Source organism: Bombina bombina, chromosome 1 (assembly GCF_027579735.1).
Source record: "Bombina bombina isolate aBomBom1 chromosome 1, aBomBom1.pri, whole genome shotgun sequence".
NCBI classification, from domain to species: Eukaryota; Metazoa; Chordata; class Amphibia; order Anura; family Bombinatoridae; genus Bombina; species Bombina bombina.
This window is the reverse complement of record NC_069499.1, coordinates 446,867,574-446,891,832: the sequence shown is the minus strand read 5'-3', so window position 1 is coordinate 446,891,832 and position 24,259 is coordinate 446,867,574. Positions and strand designations below refer to the sequence as shown.

Here is a 24,259-nt window from a genome sequence, read left to right as displayed (position 1 = left end):
TTCTGAGCCTGTCAAGTCCTTCTTTTGACCCATTTTGCCAAAGGAAAGGAAGTTGCCTAATAATTATGCACACCTGATATAGGGTGTTGATGTCATTAGACCACACCCCTTCTCATTACAGAGATGCACATCACCTAATATGATTAATTGGTAGTAGGCTTTGGAGCCTATACAGCTTGGAGTAAGACAACATGCATAAAGAGGATGATGTGGTCAAAATACTCATTTGCCTAATAATTCTGCACTCCCTGTATATACTGTATATACATATTCTTTGGAGCCCTTTCCAGTCAAACACTTTGACATATACCATATTCCTTTTAATCTATTTAAAACATTTTAACAATATTGAAAGTATATTTTTTTAGTTAAAATGTGTAGCTATGAGTGTAATAACCTATTTCAATATGTTTTGATGTGTTTTGCTTCAGGTCTCAAGTCACTCTAAATATTCTTGCACAGTTTTGGCTTTTGCTTGAGTGCAACCTATAACGTTAAACTAATATGAGCGCTATTTAGCTTGGTCATGTTATCAATTGAATGTATAGGTTGTGCTAGAACAATGTTGGTCACGGTATCCCTTCTCTGGTAAATCAGTTTTACTATAGACTTGTAGGCGCCAAAATATCATTGTGCGAGTGGACATGATCCGATATTGCGTATCATGTCCGCTGCACATCAATAAATGATGACAGCATACGCTCTCTGCATTTATCATTGCACCAGCAGTTCTTGTGAATTGCTGGTGCAATGCCACCCCCTACAGATTCTCGGGCAATCGGCCGCTATCAGGGGGGGTCAATCAACCCGATCGTACACCAGGACACCTGGCAACCCTAGTTTTACCTCTTTTGGAAGCATTTCCCTTTAATGTTAGGCGTGACCAAAAAAGCATCTTGTACTCCCACTCGACTTGTAACATTCCTCCAGACTCACTGCTGCATGTATGGTGTGAACAGAGTGAGTACAGCATCACACAGGGTCATTCTTAAAAGTGCCATGCAGTAAGGAGAGAGGGAGGATATTGTTCTGCTAACTGGGAACGCAAAAGTAACTAACCCTATAAACTGAATGCAACCTCTTTCATCATACTAACAGTTTAAAGTGCCACCCAAGACCTGTAGATCAGGTAAACAGGGATCAGTAAAACAAATGAAAAGAAAAAAACAAAGGCAGCTCTGCACTTTGCTAACATAATTGTAGCAGGAATAAACCAAGCTTATTTGCCTACTGCAATCAGAGCAAATTGTAGTGGGGAACACATATGCTGTTTTTAGAGGTCATACTGAGCCAGTTATAAACCAAAGTTATTGTGAATAATGCTGTTCATATATAACTCGCCTAATCCATGCTGAAAGCATTTGCTCGTGCAATGCTGCCCCCTGCTTTCTGGCAGCCAGTTGGCCACAAGCAAGGGCTGTAAATCATTGGATCAGTATGATTTCACTCTGCCACTGTTTTGAAGGTAGAGGGATTGATGATCCCTACACTTCAGGAAAAATATCAGCTGTAAGGAGTAGGTGTGACCCTACACTACAGAAAAAGTAAAATTGGAGGGGGAGGGGGTCCCTAACCTACAGAAAAAGGAAAGATAAAAATAAAATTATAATAATTTGTGACTGTCAGACAAGCTGCCAGTAACAAACATGGCAGGGATGTTTTGGTGAGATCATGCTGAGATATGAGGTTGAGAAGGGATCCCTACACTATAGAATTTAAAAAAAAAAAACATTTAATAAAATAGATAAAAAAAAGCCCTAAACTGCATACTGTAAGACTGTCTGCCAGAACGTAAGATGGCGGTGACAAGTGGGATGGAGGAGGGAAGAGAGCTTTTTGGGAGGGATCAGATAGGGATCAGGGGGTGGGAAGTGTCAGGTAGAAGGTAATCCCTACACTACAGCAAACATTAACCTTACAAGCTAACTGATTAACCCCATTTACTGCCAGGAATTTCAGAAGTGTGGTGTGAAGCTGCAACTAGCTGCCTTCTAATTGCCAAAAAACAATGGCAAAGCCATGCATGTCTGCTGTTTCTGAACAAAGGTGATCCCAGAGAAGCTTTTATAACCATTTGTCTTATGACCTCAGTAGCTGTGTGTAAATAATTTCACTGAGAAGCCGAAAGTGTGCAAAAAAGTTAACCCTTTTTTTTATTTGATTGTATTTGGCGGCAAAATAGTGGCCTCAAATATACTAAAGTGGTCCTAGAGCAATACCTTGGGTTGTCTACTTTAAAAACATATATTTTTCTTAGGTAAATCTAAAAAACAAAAGCTCTATTTCTGTTTAAATTGAGTGATAGCAAAAATGCTACTTTGTGCATGTAGTTCTTCTAAATTTGCGGTAGCAAAGGGGATAAATATTATAAATTTAGAGGGGAGAGGGATTCTATTAAACAGCAAATCCTGGAAGCTAATGTCCCACAGTCAGTGAAGAAACTAAAAAGAGGTTGGATATTCCAACAAGACAATGATTCAAAACACATCCTAAAATCAACCATGAACTACTTCAAAAAATTAATGTTATGGACTGGCCTTCACATTCCCCAAACTTGAAAATTGAAAATCTCTGAGTTGATCTCCAATGTGCAGTGCATGCGAGAAAAGCTAAGAATAAATGTGAATTAGAAATATTCTTTAATGAAGAGAGAGGGGATATTCCTAAAGCAAGAACAGACGAACTGTTACCTGGCTCCAAAAAACATTCAGAGGCTGTGATTTCTGCTAAAGGCAGTGTTACTGCATATTGACTTGAAAGGTGACCAAAATTTTGCACAGGCCACATTTACTATTTTATTTATTTAATTTTTCAATCAGTTAAACTCAGCAAATAAATATTAACTAACTGTACACCAGGTTTGCAGAAGTATATAGAGTTTACATTTTTTTTCCATTGTTTTATGTTTTTAAATGAAATTTAATATATGAAATTGTTAAAATTGTAGTACAGTGATATTTAAAATCATTGCATATTATTTATTTCTTAATTTAATTTATTATTTCCTAAGTGTTATTACTGATGGTTGAAGACAGTTGGTTCTATGTTGAATGGCAAACTGTAACACATGGTTGTGTTTCTTCTGGTTTTAATGTAAGCCACTTTTATCATCTTAAATTGCATTGTTCATCATCATCATTATCTTCATCATTATTATTAATAATATCATTACTATTATATATTAATGTAGCAATATCTTTATAATTTATCTGTTTATGCATCAATGCTGTTGATAGCATTATCTCACGCTGGAATATTCTTTTTCTTCAAAAACCCCACAAAAAACCCTTCAAGAACAATATTTATTTTAATTGATATATCAATCAGTATGACAGAAAATTTTACGTGTACCTTCTTAAATTTCATGATTTTATGAGCATGCAGTTTTAAGAGACTTTGCTGCAATTTTAATATCTTACCTATACTTTTTTAAAATTCTTTCTATAGGTTCATTTTTGGCACATACACCAAACATGAAACTCATTCGCTCACTTGCTGCATTTTCACCAAAATTCAATGCCTAATCTATATCTAAATGCCTTATCCATATATAGCCACTATTAATGGATCTTCATAACATAAGGTGTTTTAGTTTGTAATTTGCTTTTCTCATATGTAGACAATAAGCCACAACTATTAAATAAAATATTCTAGTCCATTCACCTTCAAAAACATTTCCAAGTTGAGGTGTAGATGCTATCGGGCCCTTTACCGAGTGCAATTCATGATAACAAGTTAGTAATAATTATTATCGATAATGAGAATTGTTATGACATAAAAATGACATTAGCCTCTGACTGTAGCTATAATGTTTTACAACCGGTTTTACATACAGACAACTCACTGCAGAGGATCAAAAAATAAAGATCCTTTCTATTAAATTAACCCCTCACTGCAATTTATCCTTAACTGTGAATGCACTTTCCTTACATTGTAAGTCTTGATTTGCTGGGGGCCTGACATGATACCTATGTAGCCTATGTCCAACAAGTACCCCATCTGGCAATGTCACTAGTAAGTGCAGGGTCAGATGGGCCCCCTGGAAGTGTGGGCCCATTCTCAATTAGACTCCTGTAGTTACGCCCCTGTATGCACGGTAGGGATAAATCCAATAGTCAAATACCATATACAGCCCATGTTTTACTATAAAATGTACTGACCAGTAGTTGTTGGAGCATCTAATGTTTGTTGTAAACTGTGTAGTAACCAGGAGTGATTGCCAAGGGAGCATATCTATCCATCAGATCATACACTACACATTCCCAATTGTAATTAATCCACCACACAGGCTATTGATGAAATAAGTGACTGATTTTTTTTATTGATAACTATTACTGCATTTCTATTAACTACTTCTAACACCAAAAATGGCATTACCACATCCATAATGGTGCTTATGCTTTCTCTTTCAACAAGATGCAGTAAAGCAATATTCAATAAACAACTGCAAACGTGACACATCATCACTAATCTTTACATTTAGCCCTGTAGAACAAGTGTTCAGTGCCTCACTATCAGCTGACATGTATGTGTAATTACTGATATATACAACATGTGCATAACAAACTGTAACTTATAGTCAGTTCATTATCAGAATAGTCTTTAAGTACAAGAAAATACTTTTTATAAAATATTGTGTATATATTCCACTCTGGGGCTGTGGAAAGATGTAGCCCCTAATCAGCAGTGTCAGCTTCACATTTAGTCATTTTTATTTATTTTAGTTTTAGATTTTGTGAACAATTTGTTCTCCAAGGAAGACACAGCTTTAAATGTTGCTGCATCAGTTGTCTCAGTATAATTTGGAACAGTTGCAGGTGGCAGCGAATGGAAGTCTTCCATGTCCTTGGTGGAACTGGATGAATGATTCATGGACCAGTACACATGGGCACAAGGCACTGTATTTACTTTATGCTCCCAGACTACTCCCTCCCTCTGCTATCCAGCCACACATGATGGCTCTATTCCAAGGGTATGGAGTAAAATGCTTTTATGTTGTGTGGAGTTTTCTAAAGCGCAGCACACTAGGCGGCATGTATACTGTGCAAGTGCTCTCTAGTGCAGCCTACTGCTGCTGTGTTACTGGAATAAGTGGTTATCAAACAGAGCAGCACACTAGGTTGCATGTATATTGTGCAAGTGCTATCTAGTACAGCCTACTGCTGCTGTGTTACTGGAATAAGTGGTTATCAAACAGAGCAGCACACTAGGTTGCATGTATATTGTGCAAGTGCTATCTAGTGCAGCCAACTGCTGCTGTGTTACTGGTGTAAGTGGTTATCAAACAGAGCAGCACACTAGGGTGCATGTATATTGTGCAAGTGCTATCTAGTGCAGCCTACTGCCGCTGTGTTACCGGAGTAAGTGGTTATCAAAAATAGCAGCACACTAGGCTTCATGTATATTGTGCAAGTGCTATCTAGTACAGCCTACTGCTGTTGTGTTACTGGAGTAAGTGGTTATCAAACAGAGCAGCACACTAGGGTGCATATACATTAAGCAAGTTCTATCTAGTGCAGCCCACTGCTGCTGTGTTACTGTAGTAAATGTTATCAAACAGAGTAGCACACTAGGCTTCATGTATATTGTGCAAGTGCTATCTAGTGCAGCCTACTGCTGCTGTGTTACTGGAATAAGGGGTTATCAAACAGAGCAGCACACTAGGGTGCATATACATTAAGCAAGTGCTATCTAGTGCAGCCTACTGCTGCTGTGTTACTGGAATAAGTGATTATCAAACAGAGCAGCACACTAGGCTGCATGTATATTGTGCAAGTGCTATCTAGTGCAGCCTACTGCTGCTGTGTTACTTGAGTAAGTGGTTATCAAACAGAGCAGCACACTAGGCTTCATGTATATTGTGCAAGTGCTATCTAGTGCAACCTACTGCCGCTGTGTTACTGGAGTAAATGGTTATTAAAGAGAGCAGCACAATAGGGTGCATGTATATTGTGCAAGTGCTATCTAGTACAGCCTACTGCTGTTGTGTTACTGGAGTAAGTGGTTATCAAACAGAGTAGCACACTAGGCTGCATGTATATTGTGCAAGTGCTATCTAGTGCAGCCTACTACTGCTGCTGTGTTACTGGAGTAAGTGGTTATCAAACAGAGCAGCACACTAGGGTGCATGTATATTGTGCAAGTGCTATCTAGTGCAGCCTAATACTGCTGCTGTGTTACTGGAGTAAGTGGTTATCAAACAGAGCAGCACACTAGGGTGCATGTATATTGTGCAAGTGCTATCTAGTGCAGCCTACTACTGCTGCTGTGTTACTGGAGTAAGTGGTTATCAAACAGAGCAGCACACTAGGGTGCATGTATATTGTGCAAGTGCTATCTAGTGCAGCCTACTGCTGCTGTGTTACTGGAGTAAGTGGTTATCATACAGAGCAGCACACTAGGGTGCATGTATATTGTGCAAGTGCTATCTAGTGCAGCCTACTACTGCTGCTGTGTTACTGGAGTAAGTGGTTATCAAACAGAGTAGCACACTAGGTTGCATGTATATTGTGCAAGTGCTATCTAGTGCAGCCTACTGCTGCTGTGTTACTGGAGTAAGTGGTTATCAAACAGAGCTGCACACTAGGGTGCATATACATTAAGCAAGTGCTATCTAGTGCAGCCTACTGCCGCTGTGTTACTTGAGTAAGTGGTTATCAAACAGAGCAGCACACTAGGCTTCATGTATATTGTGCAAGTGCTATCTAGTGCAGCCTACTGCCGCTGTGTTACTGGAGTAAATGGTTATCAAACAGAGCAGCACTCTAGGCTTCATGTATATTGTGCAAGTGCTATCTAGTACAGCCTACTGCTGTTGTGTTACTGGAGTAAGTGCTTATCAAACAGAGTAGCACACTAGGCTGCATGTATATTGTGCAAGTGCTATCTAGTGTAGCCTACTGCTGCTGTGTTACTGGAGTAAGTGGTTATCAAACAGAGCAGCACACTAGGCTGCATGTATATTGTGCAAGTGCTATCTAGTGCAGCCTACTGCTGTTGTGTTACTGGAGTAAGTGGTTATCAAACAGAGCAGCACACTAGGCTGCATGTATATTGTGCAAGTGCTATCTAGTGCAGCCTACTGCTGTTGTGTTACTGGAGTAAGTGGTTATCAAACAGAGTAGCACACTAGGCTGCATGTATATTGTGCAAGTGCTATCTAGTGTAGCCTACTGCTGCTGTGTTACTGGAGTAAGTGGTTATCAAACAGAGTAGCACATTAGGCTGCATGTATATTGTGCAAGTGCTATCTAGTGTAGCCTACTGCTGCTGTGTTACTGGAGTAAGTGGTTATCAAACAGAGTAGCACACTAGGCTGCATGTATATTGTGCAAGTGCTATCTAGTGCAGCCTACTGCTGCTGTGTTACTTGAGTAAGTGGTTATCAAACAGAGCAGCACACTAGGCTTCATGTATATTGTGCAAGTGCTATCTAGTGCAACCTACTGCCGCTGTGTTACTGGAGTAAATGGTTATCAAACAGAGCAGCACAATAGGGTGCATGTATATTGTGCAAGTGCTATCTAGTACAGCCTACTGCTGTTGTGTTACTGGAGTAAGTGGTTATCAAACAGAGTAGCACACTAGGCTGCACGTATATTGTGCAAGTGCTATCTAGTGCAGCCTACTACTGCTGCTGTGTTACTGGAGTAAGTGGTTATCAAACAGAGCAGCACACTAGGGTGCATGTATATTGTGCAAGTGCTATCTAGTGCAGCCTACTACTGCTGCTGTGTTACTGGAGTAAGTGGTTATCAAACAGAGCAGCACACTAGGGTGCATGTATATTGTGCAAGTGCTATCTAGTGCAGCCTACTACTGCTGCTGTGTTACTGGAGTAAGTGGTTATCAAACAGAGCAGCACACTAGGGTGCATGTATATTGTGCAAGTGCTATCTAGTGCAGCCTACTGCTGCTGTGTTACTGGAGTAAGTGGTTATCAAACAGAGCAGCACACTAGGGTGCATGTATATTGTGCAAGTGCTATCTAGTGCAGCCTACTACTGCTGCTGTGTTACTGGAGTAAGTGGTTATCAAACAGAGTAGCACACTAGGTTGCATGTATATTGTGCAAGTGCTATCTAGTGCAGCCTACTGCTGCTGTGTTACTGGAGTAAGTGGTTATCAAACAGAGCTGCACACTAGGGTGCATATACATTAAGCAAGTGCTATCTAGTGCAGCCTACTGCCGCTGTGTTACTTGAGTAAGTGGTTATCAAACAGAGCAGCACACTAGGCTTCATGTATATTGTGCAAGTGCTATCTAGTGCAGCCTACTGCCGCTGTGTTACTGGAGTAAATGGTTATCAAACAGAGCAGCACTCTAGGCTTCATGTATATTGTGCAAGTGCTATCTAGTACAGCCTACTGCTGTTGTGTTACTGGAGTAAGTGGTTATCAAACAGAGTAGCACACTAGGCTGCATGTATATTGTGCAAGTGCTATCTAGTGTAGCCTACTGCTGCTGTGTTACTGGAGTAAGTGGTTATCAAACAGAGTAGCACATTAGGCTGCATGTATATTGTGCAAGTGCTATCTAGTGTAGCCTACTGCTGCTGTGTTACTGGAGTAAGTGGTTATCAAACAGAGTAGCACACTAGGCTGCATGTATATTGTGCAAGTGCTATCTAGTGTAGCCTACTGCTGTTGTGTTACTGGAGTAAGTGGTTATCAAACAGAGCAGCACACTAGGGTGCATGTATATTGTGCAAGTGCTATCTAGAGTAGCCTACTGCTGCCGTGTTACTGGAGTAAGTGGTTATCAAACAGAGTAGCACACTAGGCTGCATGTATATTGTGCAAGTGCTATCTAGTGTAACCTACTGCTGCTGTGTTACTGGAGTAAGTGGTTATCAAACAGAGCAGAACCCTAGGGTGCATGTATATTGTGCAAGTGCTATCTAGTACAGCCTACTACTGCTGTGTTACTGGAGTAAGTGGTTATCAAACAGAGCAGCACACTAGGCTGCATGTATATTGTGCAAGTGCTATCTAGTGTAGCCTACTGCTGCTGTGTTACTGGAGTAAGTGGTTATCAAAGAGAGCAGCACACTAGGGTGCATGTATATTGTGCAAGTGCTATCTAGTGTAGCCTACTGCTGCTGTGTTACTGGAGTAAGTGGTTATCAAACAGAGCAGCACACTAGGGTGCATGTATATTGTGCAAGTGCTATCTAGTGTAGCCTACTGCTGCTGTGTTACTGGAGTAAGTGGTTATCAAACAGAGCAGCACACTAGGCTGTATGTATATTGTGCAAGTGCTATCTAGTGTAGCCTACTACTGCTGCTGTGTTACTGGCGTAAGTGGTTATCAAACAGAGCAGCACACTAGGGTGCATGTATATTGTGCAAGTGCTATCTAGTACAGCCTACTGCTGCTGTGTTAATGGAGTAAGTGTTTATCAAACAGAGCAGCACACTAGGGTGCATGTATATTGTGCAAGTGCTATCTAGTACAGCCTACTACTGCTGTGTTACTGGAGTAAGTGGTTATCAAACAGAGCAGCACACTAGGGTGCATGTATATTGTGCAAGTGCTATCTAGTGCAGCCTACTGCCGCTGTGTTACTGGAGTAAGTGGTTATCAAAAATAGCAGCACACTAGGCTTCATGTATATTGTGCAAGTGCTATCTAGTACAGCCTACTGCTGTTGTGTTACTGGAGTAAGTGGTTATCAAACAGAGCTGCACACTAGGGTGCATGTATATTGTGCAAGTGCTATCTAGTGCAGCCTACTACTGCTGCTGTGTTACTGGAGTAAGTGGTTATCAAACAGAGCAGCACACTAGGGTGCATGTATATTGTGCAAGTGCTATCTAGTGTAGCCTACTGCTACTGTGTTACTGGAGTAAGTGGTTATCAAACAGAGCAGCACACTAGGGTGCATGTATATTGTGCAAGTGCTATCTAGTACAGCCTACTGCTGCTGTGTTACTGGAGTAAGTGGTTATCAAACAGAGCAGCACACTAGGGTGCATGTATATTGTGCAAGTGCTATCTAGTGCAGCCTACTGCCGCTGTGTTACTGGAGTAAGTGGTTTTAAAAAATAGCAGCACACTAGGCTTCATGTATATTGTGCAAGTGCTATCTAGTGCAGCCTACTGCTGCTGCTGTCTTACTGGAGTAAGTGGTTATCAAACAGAGCTGCACACTAGGGTGCATGTATATTGTGCAAGTACTATCTAGTGTAGCCTACTGCTGCTGTGTTACTTGAGTAAGTGGTTATCAAACAGAGCAGCACACTAGGGTGCATGTATATTGTGCAAGTGCTATCTAGTACAGCCTACTGCTGCTGTGTTACTTGAGTAAGTGGTTATCAAACAGAGTTGCACACTAGGTTGCATGTATATTGTGCAAGTGCTATCTAGTACAGCCTACTGCTGCTGTGTTACTGGAGTAAGTGGTTATCAAGCAGAGCAGCACACTAGGGGCTCGATTTATCAAGCCTCTACGGCTGCAAGTTCTCACAAGAACTTGCTCGCCGTGATTTATCAAGCAGCGGTCACCAGACCGCTTCTTCCCTAAGATCTTCGCCACCTCTATTGTGGCGAAATTCAATCTCCTCGGTCGAGTCTGACCGAGGAGATTGACAGCTCCTGCCCGCGCGTGATTGGCTGTGCGTGGGCAGGGGCGGGATTGCACGCGAGCGCAAAATTGCGCTTGTGTGCAATGGCAAATACCTGCGGGTAATTTCGCCCCGCCACAGGCGAGCTGAGGCATACAGGGGCGCGTATACGCGCCCCTGTACGCCTCAGCGTTAATAAATCTAGCCCTAGGTTGCATGTATATTGTGCAAGTGCTATCTACTAGCTGATAGTATCTAAAGAGGTTTGAGGGATCTTAGTGTGCAATGAGTTGTTTCAAGATTGCTGGATCGAGGGGTTAATATGCTGTAAAGCATTCTGCAGCATTGAGTGGGTAGAATATAAGCAACACAGTAAATGTTGCCCTCTAGAGCTAAAATAATACAGATTCTAGAATGCCACTGAAGCAAGGTAAAGAGAACCTCCTGTTAGGTTTGATAAAGCTGTTTTGTTTGATTCTGAAAGTATTTTTTTATGTTTGTATTGGGGTCTATACATATGTATGATAGAAATATGTTGTTTAATATCCCTTTAAAGACTACTTGATTTATAGCATTTTCTCCTTAGGGTTTTATAACAATGTATATACTTTATGTTAACTAGTTTGGATCCATGCAAATTTTGGAAGCTTCTAAGTTTATGGAAGGGATATAACCAGTTAAAATTCAGGATTATAATGACATCATGAGAGCTCAGATACAACTTAAAACGGACATTTAATGAAAAAAATGTATTAAAACATTTTGTTTTTTCATTATTAACCCTGGATTACTATGCAAGGTGAGTTAAATGCATAGATAAAGTCCCTCTTGGGAGCTGCAAGCCATGAGGCATGGAAAACCCTAGGATATCTTTTTTTTTTTACTCGCAACTAGGAGCATATGTTGTCTAGGCCAACTAGGTCTGTGTCTAGAGAAGCAGGGTACGGAGCTGGGCAGCAAACTTTGACTGATAGTTCTATGGCACAATTGCTTCCCACTCCTATGCACTTAAAATGTTTTACTTATTCATTTTATAACAAATCAAATATCCCCAGTTGACTGGTGAGGGTACATGACCCTTCTATGCATTCCTGGTATCTGGTTGTGAGAAATATATTAGGCAATATAAGTTTCAATTGATGCGGTGTGTGGGGGGGGGGCTAGAAAATCCTAGCGGAGTTTTCACTATAGCGAAAAGGCAAAATATCGCTCCACTTGTAATCTAGCCCTAAATTCACAGCTGCTCTGGACTCTGTATTAGTCTTTTTCGTAGAATATTAATGCCCCTGATAGTGTTGTATTGGATAATTAATTAGAATATACTATAGAAAATAAAAACAGATGATCCAGATGTTTGGCTAAATGAAAACAGTGCATGTACAAAATCTGAAGTGAGCTTTGTGTATGTAAAAAGCTGTGTGAATCTATCCTATAATGTTGAAATTACTTTTTGTAAGAGGTTGATTTTTAATAAAAATGAAAGTTTACAGACCATTGAATTTTGTTATTTGCTTACAAGATGGATATGTGACACTGATATTATCTGAAAAATACTACAGTACAATTAGGAATCAAGGCACTTTTAGAGAGGAATTCAAATTTAAAATATCTTGTCAGATGATGAAAACCCATAAAAAAAGCCTAAGCATTTAACCATAAGCCACAGATCCACACAAGTGCAGTATAGTTTAGCACAGTGTACAATATATAAATTAGACTTGTTAACTATATTAAGAAGACCCTCCTGTAACATATCATTCAGACCCTCTCTCTGACTGCACAAAGAAGTCAAATGTGCATAGGACATCTGAGTCTGAAAGACTGATATTTTTCCTTTGAACATTCCTTGTGCCCTGCTAGTGACACCGACATGCTGTTGGCAATTGCTTTTATGTGTAGTTTGCAAGTGTGCCATAAGACCACAGCAGAAAAATAAATGGAATTACACAGTCCCAAAAGGAGAACGCTTCTACACCACGTTCAAAAGATTCAGTGCCTGGTTAACTGGTGCAAACTTGGGCATCTAAATACAGTGGAGACATTGCGCTCACAAACTTTATGTAATACCAAGCTGTTAAAGGGACATGAAACCCAACATTTTTCTTTTTCTTATTTTTTAATGATTCAAATAGAGCATGTGATTTTAAACAACTTTCCAATTGACTTCTTTTATCCAATTTCCCTTATTCTCATGGTATCTTTATTGAAGGGGCAGCTATGCACTACTGGGAGCTAGCTGAAGACATCTGGTGAACCAATGAAAAGAGGCATTTTTGTGCAGCCACAAATCAGCAGCTAGTTTCCAGTAATACATTGCTGTCCATGAGCCTATCTAGATATGCTTTTCAACTAAGGACACCAAGAGATTGAAGCAATTTAGATAATCGAAGCAAATTGGAAAGTTGTTTAAAATCACATGTTCTGTGTGAATTATGAAAGAAAAATTTGGGGTTTCATGTCCCTTTAATGTCCATTTTTACATTGAAAGTATTTGTATTCTTACTGTTACAAACTTCTAAGAGAGACTGCGCTCTGAGTATCCTTAGTTGAACATTTCTTACTAGTTCATAGCTAATGGTATAGTAGTAATTACAAATCACACTTTTTATTTGTGTACTTGGTACTATGTGGGTTTTTTTTGCGTGGAAATCCCCAGTAAATGATACATTTTGTATATGTATTTACATCTAGAGAAAATAATCTGCACAATAACTGAATGTTTTATAGCAATATGTATTTGATTATTAGACATTAAAAAGTATTTTTTCTGCAAAAATAAAACCTTGACAAATAATGCCCCACATTTTGAATTGTTTTAGCTAGTAATTTAGACTCAAATTTGTATTGTTATATAACAGAAGACATGTTTAAGTATTAAGATACCTTGTTTATATAAAGACACATATATACATACACAAACATATATATATATATATATATATATATATATATATATATATATATATATACACACACACACAGTATTCTTTGACAAAACACATCCGTTTTAATAAAAAAGGAACCCTATTGGTAACCACAGGATAAATTATGTAGCATTAGGACTAAACTTTTGTGGTCTACAGAAAATCAGCAATAGTTACAGACAACAAAATGATGTAAAATACTGATGTCAAAAGCAGGGCCCTCAACTTCCTTTGTTACAGTTAAATATTTTGTACACAGAGCCAAATAAATGTTGCTGTTTTATAAATGATGCTTCTCTTGTTTTATTACTAATATATTTCAATATTTGTTGTAACATCTAATAATGGATTGTCTACTTTCAAAACAAGTATTAAATAATAATTCATGAAGATTCATAAAGGTTACTGAATATTTCAGATGTGCCATGATGTCAGATGTCGGAATGGATTAGGCGGACATGCTAAAAGCTTTTCATGCCAGGGCCATCAAGAGTCCCAAAGTATAGAGTTCTACAAGTATCTCTAGGAATGCTTACTGCATTTTAACACTGGACAGGAAAGTTATCATCTTTAATATTTTGTTTACACCTCTCTAACAGGACACATACAATATAAGCACGTATGTTTCAGAAAGTACGATACCCTGAAACATGTTGCTTTTTACTTCACTAGGCTATATTGCTGGGTAAGTACATGAACTAGGTTGCCTATTTGTAAAGTAGATGCTGCACGTTATATCCTCTCTAAGTTATGCCCATGTGCACTGATGCACAAATTCTTATACCAGAACTCACAAGAATAAGCAGTGCATACACAGCTAACTTACAAGTTTTTAAGGTGTTGCTTCTAATAATGAATTAACACATTATTAAGTTATCATTATGACGAAAAACAAAAACAGAAACCTGCTGAAGATTCTGTGTTGTTTGAGCTTTCACTGTATGTGAATGCCATTATTTTCAGCTGCTTATTTAGTGGCACTCACAATGTACACATTTTTACTATAATTCTATAATGCTGATCAAATCAAATTTTTGGGGCACAATTGGGTTACAAGTGGTTGCAAGAGGTATTCATTTATAAATTGAACTATCACAGAATCACTCACCAAATATTGTGACAAGCCATTTGGACTAGATCCATCATTTCTTAATATTTTGAAATACCACACTTTTATTGTTTAATATTGGTTTTAAGTTGTATTGAATGTACTAAAACAGGGATTGGCAAATTAATTTCAAATTTTGTTGCCAACAAGGATATATACAGGGCAATAACAAACTTTTTAAAAGCCAGACTAAATAGTTTGCAGATAGAAATTATGTACAATAATCCAATTGTCTTTTCTTAAAGCATTTTAAGAAAACACTATAATAATTTAAGTGTTGTTGGGATGTGGAAAGTGTATTCTGTATTAAAATATCAAAATATATTTGCAGTTAGAACATTTACCAGACCTGCAAACTTTGAAAATTAGCTCATAGTGTGCAATGATTTCACATATTGAATGACAACACATAAACTCTACAACTATATTTTAACCTTATTAGATTAAGTTCTTTATCTATTTTTCTTATTGATGAAATGAATACATTATGACTCATATCTCTTTAAAACCATAAATTAAATAACATTTTATAAAATAATACATAAAATATTTGAATTTTTTTTTTTATTAGTATATATCCCTTTGCATTTTCTTATATATAAGATCATGGGGACAATCCTTTTAAAAGGTTTATCTGATTTTTCTACAAAATTAACATTAAAGTTCATTGGGACTTTTATAAATAGAAAGGTTGATAAGGTTTTGTAAAGTTTTGTGATCTTACCCATATTGTTTATGTGGATGAAACATACATAATTTGATTTTGGCTTCGCTAGTATGATTATGTTCACTTAGGAGTAGTTTTGACTAGAAGATACTCTAAATAGCGTGCCGCAATCTGTTCCAATGCCTGACTCACCAAAGTTTAGTACATATCCTGTTATTTTAAACTTTTGTAGATCACTGTTTATTCTCTTCTCTATATTTTTTTTAAATTTAAAAAAAAACAACAGATTTAGATGTAGCCCTCTTAACAAGTGACTTCATTGTTTATTTGATGGTGATGTTATACACCCTGTTACACAATTAATAATGCATGCTGAAATGAACAGGATAAAAACAGGAGTTTGATACAGCCATTAAATAGTTTGCACAAAACTTTAAAATTCAGAAAATGTGTTTTCTTTGTTTTCTCCTTCCATTTCCATTTTATGTACACTTTTAACAAAAAAATACAAACAGTCCAAGCGTTGTGTGTATCTTTATGATATCCAAAGAAACATTAATGTACAATGAAAGCTTTCCCATATGGTTTGTGCTACTCCAATGTTAAATTTGAATGGTTTCCATAATCCAAGTTTAGTAACTATCAGAGATTATCAGAATAAAGAACCATGTATGACTGTTTATTGCACTATATAGATGTTTATCAAGCTTTATCTAGCAGTCCCGGCTATGTTCCTGTTTCACAGTTCTTTCTACCCCTTTCATCTTCTTGTTTTGATGTGTTTTCACATGTTTAGCCAGATGGTCACTTCTCATGAACCTTTTCCCACATTCGGAACAGACAAATCGCTTTTCTCCAGTGTGAGTCCTTAAGTGCCTTTGTAATTCATCTGATCTTGTGAAACTTTTTCCACAGAAAAGCCAGTTACAAATAAATGGTCTTTCACCAGAATGCCACCTCAGGTGAGCCTTTAAGTGAGAAGTTTTGCCATATACTTTTCCACAACCAGGGATATGGCATATATGCTGTTTTTTCTTGCCAGGCTCATCAGGACCATTTGAAGACTGACAGTTTGGACATCTGCATCTTCTACATCTCCTGGCAGTAGCTAGGGGAGACTTGGTCTGCAAAAGGGCTGCAATTTGAGTCTGGTATTGTGCAAATTCTGAATGTCCAAGAACCAACCCCCCCTGCATTGGAAATCTATGATGATGATGATGATGATGATTGGGAATAGGAGATGGATGGTTTACTGGAGTGGTTTGTTGAATACTCCACCATGGTATGTCTTCTGCAGGATTGGGAGACAGCTGCCTTGGCTGCTGATGTATCAGGTTTGAATGTCTAGGTACAAAACTATGAATAGCAGAAGCGATTGGGGCTGCAGAAGCATAAGGAACAGCAGACACATAGGCTGACTGGCAGTTAGAAGACTGGAATGTGGCCATAGGCGGCAACATCTTAACAGGTGAAAACTCATATGGATAGGAGGGATCTGCAGGGGGTGTCAGGGGAAGTTCGTGAGAGACAAAAGAAGACTGAAGGTGAGCTGAAAGTTGAGTTTTGGGAGTGGCAATTCCAAGACTGCAGTGAGAAGGGATCCCACCTGGAGAATGTGTAGTTATATCATTAGTCCACGGGTGAAAAATCCTAGATGGAGATTGAATTGTTGGATCGTAGGGAACCTGGAGAAACTCGGTAGGGCCTCCTGCTGTCTGACCAATCCTGCTGCAAGTAGCAGCTAAAAGAGCCAGGGGAGAGTGCTTTCCCACATCTGGGGAGGCACTGGGAGTCCTATCCTACAAAAAGAAATGTAATTGTTAAAATAGGGCTGTGCAATCCGTGGTCTGGGGCCATAATCTCTCTCTTTAATGTTTTTTTTCCCTTACATGTTTCTTAAAACACACAGATTTCACATAATTGTATCTGCTACTGACTCATTTCAACCTTCTCTATGTGGATTTAAGTTACAACTATGGATCTGGAACTTATTCTGCTAAAATAATTGCTGAAATGACCAGAAGTAAACAAGTCTATATATATATATGTGTGTGCTAGCATAAATAGAATTTATAAAAAGTGATCATCTGTCTTCAAGTGAAAAAATTTATAATAATTTCAGTTCCATCTCTCATATGAAAAGCTTGTACACCACATAGTCAATACACATGTCAGATGAATTTACCTAAAATATTATTTATATTATTTTATACTTAAAATTGTACAAAATAACAAACAAAAAAGTTACTTTTAGAACTATTATAAATGTATGCAATGCATATATCAGCCACACTTTATAAGAAGAGGATAAAATCGTTTGTATATGTTTTTACAGTGAATTTATTTTATAACATATTGTCAAAATATATATTGTGTTAAATATAATGTATTTTATAACTGCAAGCAATAATAACTCAAGTAAAAAGTTTCACAACTCTTATGACTAAAAGTATTCAGGTGCCCTGCGCAGTAAATGTTAAAACTTGTTTTGTTTTACAGTTATTATCTGTGGTTTAAAATCCCATTATCATTGGTACCAGTTTCTAATCAATACAATAAACAAAACCTAATAGACGATGTATTTGGTCTAACATCAGACAACTACTATAGGTTATCTCTAGAGACAAGCACCTAAATCCGTTATATCTCAGCGCAAAACAAGCCAGATGCAAAACTGCACCTAATAAACTCATTTATCTGTAATGAAAATGTTTGTTCTGTAACTGAAAGTATAAGAAGCCTAAGCCCTAAGAAATGTTTAGACAGAAAAAAAAAGTTTATTTTCAGCACAGTAGCTGCTAGCACGCAGTAGGTGTTGGTAAGGAAGTACCTACCTGTAGGAATGCCTGCAGAGAGTCGTTTCTGAGGACAGCCACTGCTGCCATGGTCCTAGAGAGGGGCAGATGCTGGCTGGTGCTGGGCACTCATGGAGGGGCGCAGGCACCGTGCATGTTACTGTGGGCTCGCACCTTCCTCCCTTACTAGTTAGTGACTGACTGCAGCGGGAGCACCTCCAGGAATTTGATAAGGACTTTGCTGGGCCGCCAGCCAGTCACAGCCCAGATCTGCGCCTTTGAAGTTCCCCGCTGCCCAATCATCAAAGCACAGCGGCTTTTTCACAAGCGAAAGCAAATCCTTTGAATCTACAAAGCTCCTATGGAGTGTTTGTTGGTCTGGATAAAGAACTGATTATTACAGGGGGTGGAAAGGGAGGTGATAAAGGCGGGACAATTAATGAACTAATCACTATGTGGGAAATGTATATACACAAATAATTGGATTTTCTTGATCAAAGGGACCCTCAGCTCCTGGGGACCTTTCTATTGGATACTCCATAGCATTAACGTAGGCTCACTATGCCCAGCTTTGCTTTACTAATTAAGGATTTATAACTGATATAGCTATGTTGTCACACACATCCCATCTATTTTTTTTATTTAAAATTGACTCTCTTGTTCACAAATGAAAATATACATATATTTTTTTAATTTGTGGAATAACTATGCCCTTACCCTTTCCATAATGCAATAGGTTGTCAGCATCTTATAGCAGTGCATCTAAAAAAAAGACACAAATAACTACCACTTGCGCTTTCCAGCAAGTCCCAGCATTCTTACATTTAAATCTTAATTAAAAATAAATACATCTAACATTTCTACTACAGTCATACAATCACACCATAATGCAGCCAACAACGTTTGTTGTTTACACTGTGGACTTATATCTATGTACTGTTTGTGTTTGTATATATATATATATATTATATATATATATATATACTGTACTGTTAATTTTATTTATTATTATTCTCGGTTTAATACACTTTCATTATAATCTTCTATTCACTAGTTGTTCAAATAAAAAATCGTATTTCCTGTATTGGTTTGATTAAAATAATATATTTTCTATATGTTTTGAGCTGCAGGGTATGATTGGCTGCACTTTTTTTTGACATTAAACAAAAAATGATTTCATGATTCCGATGGAACATACAATTTTAAACAACTTTCCAATTTACTCCTATTATCAAATCTGCTTCATTCACTTAATATCCTTTGCTGAAGGAGCAACAATGTACTATTTAGAGATAGCTGAACACATCTTGTCAACCAATCACAAGAGACAAATGTGTGCAGGAACCAATCACCAGAAAGCTCTCACTAGTGTAACATATGTAAACATTATTTTTTAACAATGGATGTCAATAGAACAAAGTACATTTGAAAATAGAAGTGAATTTAAAAAATGTCTTAAAATAACATGCTCTATCCGAATCATGCAAGTTTAATTTTGACTTTGCTGTCCCTTAAAGACAGCGTAACTGTACGACATCCAGTCATCCTTATCAACAGATTTTCACCTGTTCATCAATAGTTCTACTTACCTGAAATGTGCAAAAATGTTACTTTTGTTAAAGGGACACTAAACCCAAATTTTCTCTTTCATGATTCAGATAGAGCATGCAATTTTAAGCAACTTTCTAATTTACTACTATTATCAAATTTTCTTTGTTCTCTTGATATCTTTATTTGAAAAAGCAGGAATGTGATGCATAGGAGCCGGCCTATTTTTGGTTGAGAACCTGGGTTATGCTTGCCTATTGGTGGGTAAATGTAATCCTCCAATAAGCAAGCGCTATCCATGGTGCTGAACCTAAAATGGGTTGGGTGCTAAGATTTACATTCCTGCTTTTAAAATAAAGATAGCAAGAGAACGAAGAAAAATGGATAATAGGAGTAAATTAGAAAGTTGCTTAAAATGTCATGCTATTTCTGAATCATGAAAGAAAAAAATGTGGGTTCAGTGTCCCTTTAATTATTAGTAAAACGAAACCCGGCTTCTGTCTGCGGCATTCAGCTAATTTCGGAGCCAGATTTCTGAGAAAATGCACAGTTCATGAGGATCTGAATGCGGAAGTAAGTGGCCACTAATGCAATTCAGCTCTTTTTTGGAGCCGGATTTATTCTTGTGAAAGATCCCTACACTTAGATCTGTGCATATATAGATCTTAGTGTAGTGATCTTTCACAAGAATAAATCCAGCTCCAAAAAGAGCAGAATTGCATGGAGGATTTGAATGCGCATATCTACAACACTCTAATATCTATATATTTTTCAAAATTAGCCTAATGCCCAAGACTGCTGCCATTTTCTGCTTCCATTTCAATAACATAATGAAAGCCAAATTTTTGCACATATCTTCGTATTTATTGGTGGACACAGACATGCCCCACAAACATTTTTCATTTCAGTACTGGAATAAATGATAAAATAAAATAAACAAATAAAAGAAAAGCAAATCAATATATATATATTAAATCTAAAACATGGTATATATATATATTTATAGAATCAAGAGAAGATATCAAGTGATAAATGGATGATTACATAGCTCAATCATTGATATAGTAATAATCATAACATGAAATCAGGTTGACACAGAAGTCAATTATAGTTTCATGATTTAGATAATTTACTATTGTTACCGAACTTTCCCCTTTCTCTTGTTGTAACATCTCTGATGAAGCGCATGTACCCATGGGCGAAACGCGTTAGATAGGAGCTTACCTTGTGTCTTAATGAAGCCTGCTCCTAATAAACCTTGCTTACTTACTTCAAGACTCAGCTTTCCTTCTTCCTCACTTGTTGTAACATAGTTTATTCTCATGAGAACATCCTGAAGAGGCTCAAGAGTGTGCAGGTATTGTGAGCACCATATGAATAACATTGGTATATTTTAAAACCATGTAAATGCAAAGAAATAAAGCTCACTTTTTCATGCATGCTAACCCAAGGAAATAATACCATAGGCAAAAAGCTGGTAACATCACTGATATGTGAGTTTGCACCGTTCTGTAACAGCATGTAAGAAAACGTGTGCTCCAAGATGGTGACGCCCAGTATGAAGAGGCGGAGCTTCAGCATCTTGCACCTATAAGGTGCTAAAATAGTCGAACAGCTTTGAAGAGTACTGCAGGAACAAGAGGAAATACAATAATATGGTAAGTAGTGATAATTGTATTTTATTTCTTCTCAGACTTCAAATATTCCTTTAATTGACTTGTACCAATCACCCATTTTCTAAAATAAAAAAATAATATATATATATATATATGTAAGTATCTATATAAATAAAATCTATAGGAATTAGTGGGGACAAGAAGAGACACATATGGATCTATTTTAGTTCTTGCAGCATCCTTTAAAATTGGACTTTCTACATAACAGTCAACTTAGGGCTAGATTTCAAGTGGCGTGCTAAAGTTTGCGACCATGGTAATCTGTGCTCGTATTACAAGTTGAAAGTATACAGATGTGCTTGAGCGCAAACTAAATATGCACTTTTTTTGTGTTAGCGTGACTGAAGACCTAGTGTAAAGTGAAAGTGTAAAAAAAAATGTCATCAAGCACAACATAAGTACATTAAAATAATCTGTCTAAATATGTGTATATATATATATTGCAAAAAATGGACAGCACTCCTTCTGAGGAAGGGGAGCAAGTCCCTGAAACGTCACAAAATAAATGAGTCTTTCACTTCTTTGAAACCCAGTGAGTGCTGTCCGTTTATTTTGCAATATCTACAACCATTGGACTAAAACCTGGTCTTTGGCATTTTTGTAGTGAGAGTGTAGACCCTCCTGGACATATATATATATATATATATATATATATAGTTATAGATATATATTTTACAAACATAATCATAGATATATATATATTTAAAAATAAAATAACTTTTACTTCTATGTGAAGAACATTGGAATGTGAAATATTCATAGCTACCTTCGAGTTTAGCAATGTAGGTCTTACACGGCGTTGGGTTAGCACACGAGTGATTAGTGTTACCCTTTTTTTTAATGTGCACTCCACTGAAGTCTATGGGAAAAATAATTTAACACGGTCGGTCTTGATATCCAAAGTCCTGAAGTTAGTGTACATCGGGTTTCGCTCGCAAGCAATGTACTTTCAACTTGTAATACACGCGATGACCGAGTTAAAAGTTTACTTTGAGTGGTGTTTGCTCGCAAGTGAAAAATGAAATTAACACACCACTTGTAATCTGGCCCTTAAAGGGACATAATCGAAAAAGTACATACACGCTAATTGGACCAGAGGCGAGTTCTGCATCATTAAACAGTGAAACTGGAGGTAAGGCTATCTATAACATGTCACATAGTTGCCAACAGTCCCTGGATTTTGTTGTATGTCCCTGGATTTTTTTTGTCCCTGGAAATGTCCCTGAAAATCTCCTTTGCACAACATTTGTTGTTTGTATATATATATATATATATATATATATATATATATATATATATATATATATATATACACACACACATACACATATACAGATATATAGATGATAAATAGATATAGTGTATTATTTAAATATAATTCATTCTTAATGGAATATTGTTATTATTATTGAATGGGTTCACATATTATTTGTCTTTCTAATTTTGATGCTGTGTTGTAAAAATAACCATATGCCCAGAATGTATTCCAGAGACTGGGTAGGAGTAAGAGCTTGGTGCTGTAATCTGTATAATAAACTATGGATAAGTCTAAATTATACTATTACTTTCAAATGGGTGTGTTTTGATTGCAGATCTGAGTGGGCGGAGCAGTTGAACAGTAGGTCGTCAATACTCAAGTAACCCGCTTGCTTGCTCTGCTGCAAAGTGTCCCTGGAATTTTTTTTTAAATGTTGACAACTATGCACAGTCAGTAAAATCTTCAGCCTATTCCATTCCTACAGTAGAGGATAGCCACAGTGATGAGGCCCTAAACGGACCATAAGACACCTATCTTCAACAATTCTAGTCTATAATATCAACAAGACTGACCATTTTTCCAATGGCACATTGCTCATCAAGTAAGGCTGAGGTCAAATGATCCACCTTGCCAAAGTGAAGGTCGCTACTGTAGTACATGACTCACCATAGTAAAGCTGTGGTCCAGATCTCCTAGATAAATCCTCCCATAACTCAAATCCAACAAGAATATATATCACCCACAAGTGTAGCTTGCGAAGGAGATCCATAGCAACTGACACTATTGTCTTACTGTATCTTCACTAGGAGCTAAAATACTCAAGAGATTTATCTTGATGATTATATTAGTGTAAAGGCAGCGGTTGTAGAACAGAGATTTAAGGGTTCATTGTTGATTACCATAATCATTATTGTAGATATGTTCTATCTATCTATCTATCTATCTATCTATCTATCTATCGATCTATCTATCTATCTAATTTTTATATATTTTAAATTTTGCCATTCCAGATAATTCCAAGTTTACTGAATAAATACCCTGGCAGTAAAAAATCCCCCAGATTTTTGGGGTTCCTCTGCACATGAAAGCATATCAGTTTGATTAGAATTTTTTTTTTGGCAGTAAACATGCTTCTTTTATTGAAAAAGTTTAACACTTGCTTTTTATGCATGATACATTTTTATTTAGTTTACTGTCTCTTTAGCAATACACTACCACTGGGTAACATTTTAGCTCTTTATTTTTTATGATATAAGTAGAAGAGAGTAGAGTAGACTTTGAAATGCTCAAGTCGTCTCTTCAAGCGATACAGATTGTTAACCACTGCTACAAACAGTAAGAGTATTAATGGGAAGAAAACATGAAAATATTCTGTTCTTGCTGCATCCTGGTGAGACCCAGAGTAGCTTTTGATGTCTGTTTACACATTGATTTATGTATAACTGGTAAGCCACTTATCCTTTGATATATGTCGCCCAAACCCATAACAGCTTGCAGAATACTATGAATATGGATAAAACCTGTAGGTCTAAACTGTCAGTGGCTGCAACTATTTTCATTTATCTTTCTCTATGGGCCTGATATTCGAAACCTCGCCGCTCAGGTGAGATGAACTAAGAAGACTCATCGGAAAGGCGAGGCCCTTAAAAAAAAAAAATTAGAAACACACATTTTATCTTGATAAATGTTTATGTTGCTACGTAGTGTTCTTTATTAT

At 37.4% G+C, this 24,259-nt stretch overlaps 1 protein-coding gene across 1 annotated transcript; it reads right to left on the bottom strand.

The window, feature by feature from the left end:
• Positions 1 to 15,552: 15,552 nt before the first annotated feature.
• On the bottom strand, positions 15,553 to 23,201 carry SP5 (Sp5 transcription factor). The gene is made up of 2 exons (XM_053712836.1): positions 23,115 to 23,201; positions 15,553 to 17,064 (listed from the first exon to the last, which is right to left on the bottom strand). Exons 1-2 carry the CDS (start codon positions 23,199 to 23,201, stop codon positions 15,979 to 15,981), a joined length of 1,173 nt encoding a protein of 390 aa, XP_053568811.1. The 3' UTR covers positions 15,553 to 15,978.
• Positions 23,202 to 24,259: the final 1,058 nt, after the last annotated feature.

Excerpts from the sequence above, each read along its gene's own strand:
- SP5 (XM_053712836.1), bottom strand. The coding sequence starts at position 23,201 with ATGTACTACAGTAGCGACCTTCACTTTGGCAAGGTGGATCATTTGACC. Across the intron at positions 17,065-23,114 it reads AATGTGCCATTGGAAAAATG|GATAGGACTCCCAGTGCCTC; the intron begins GTCAGTCTTGTT and ends TTCTTTTTGTAG.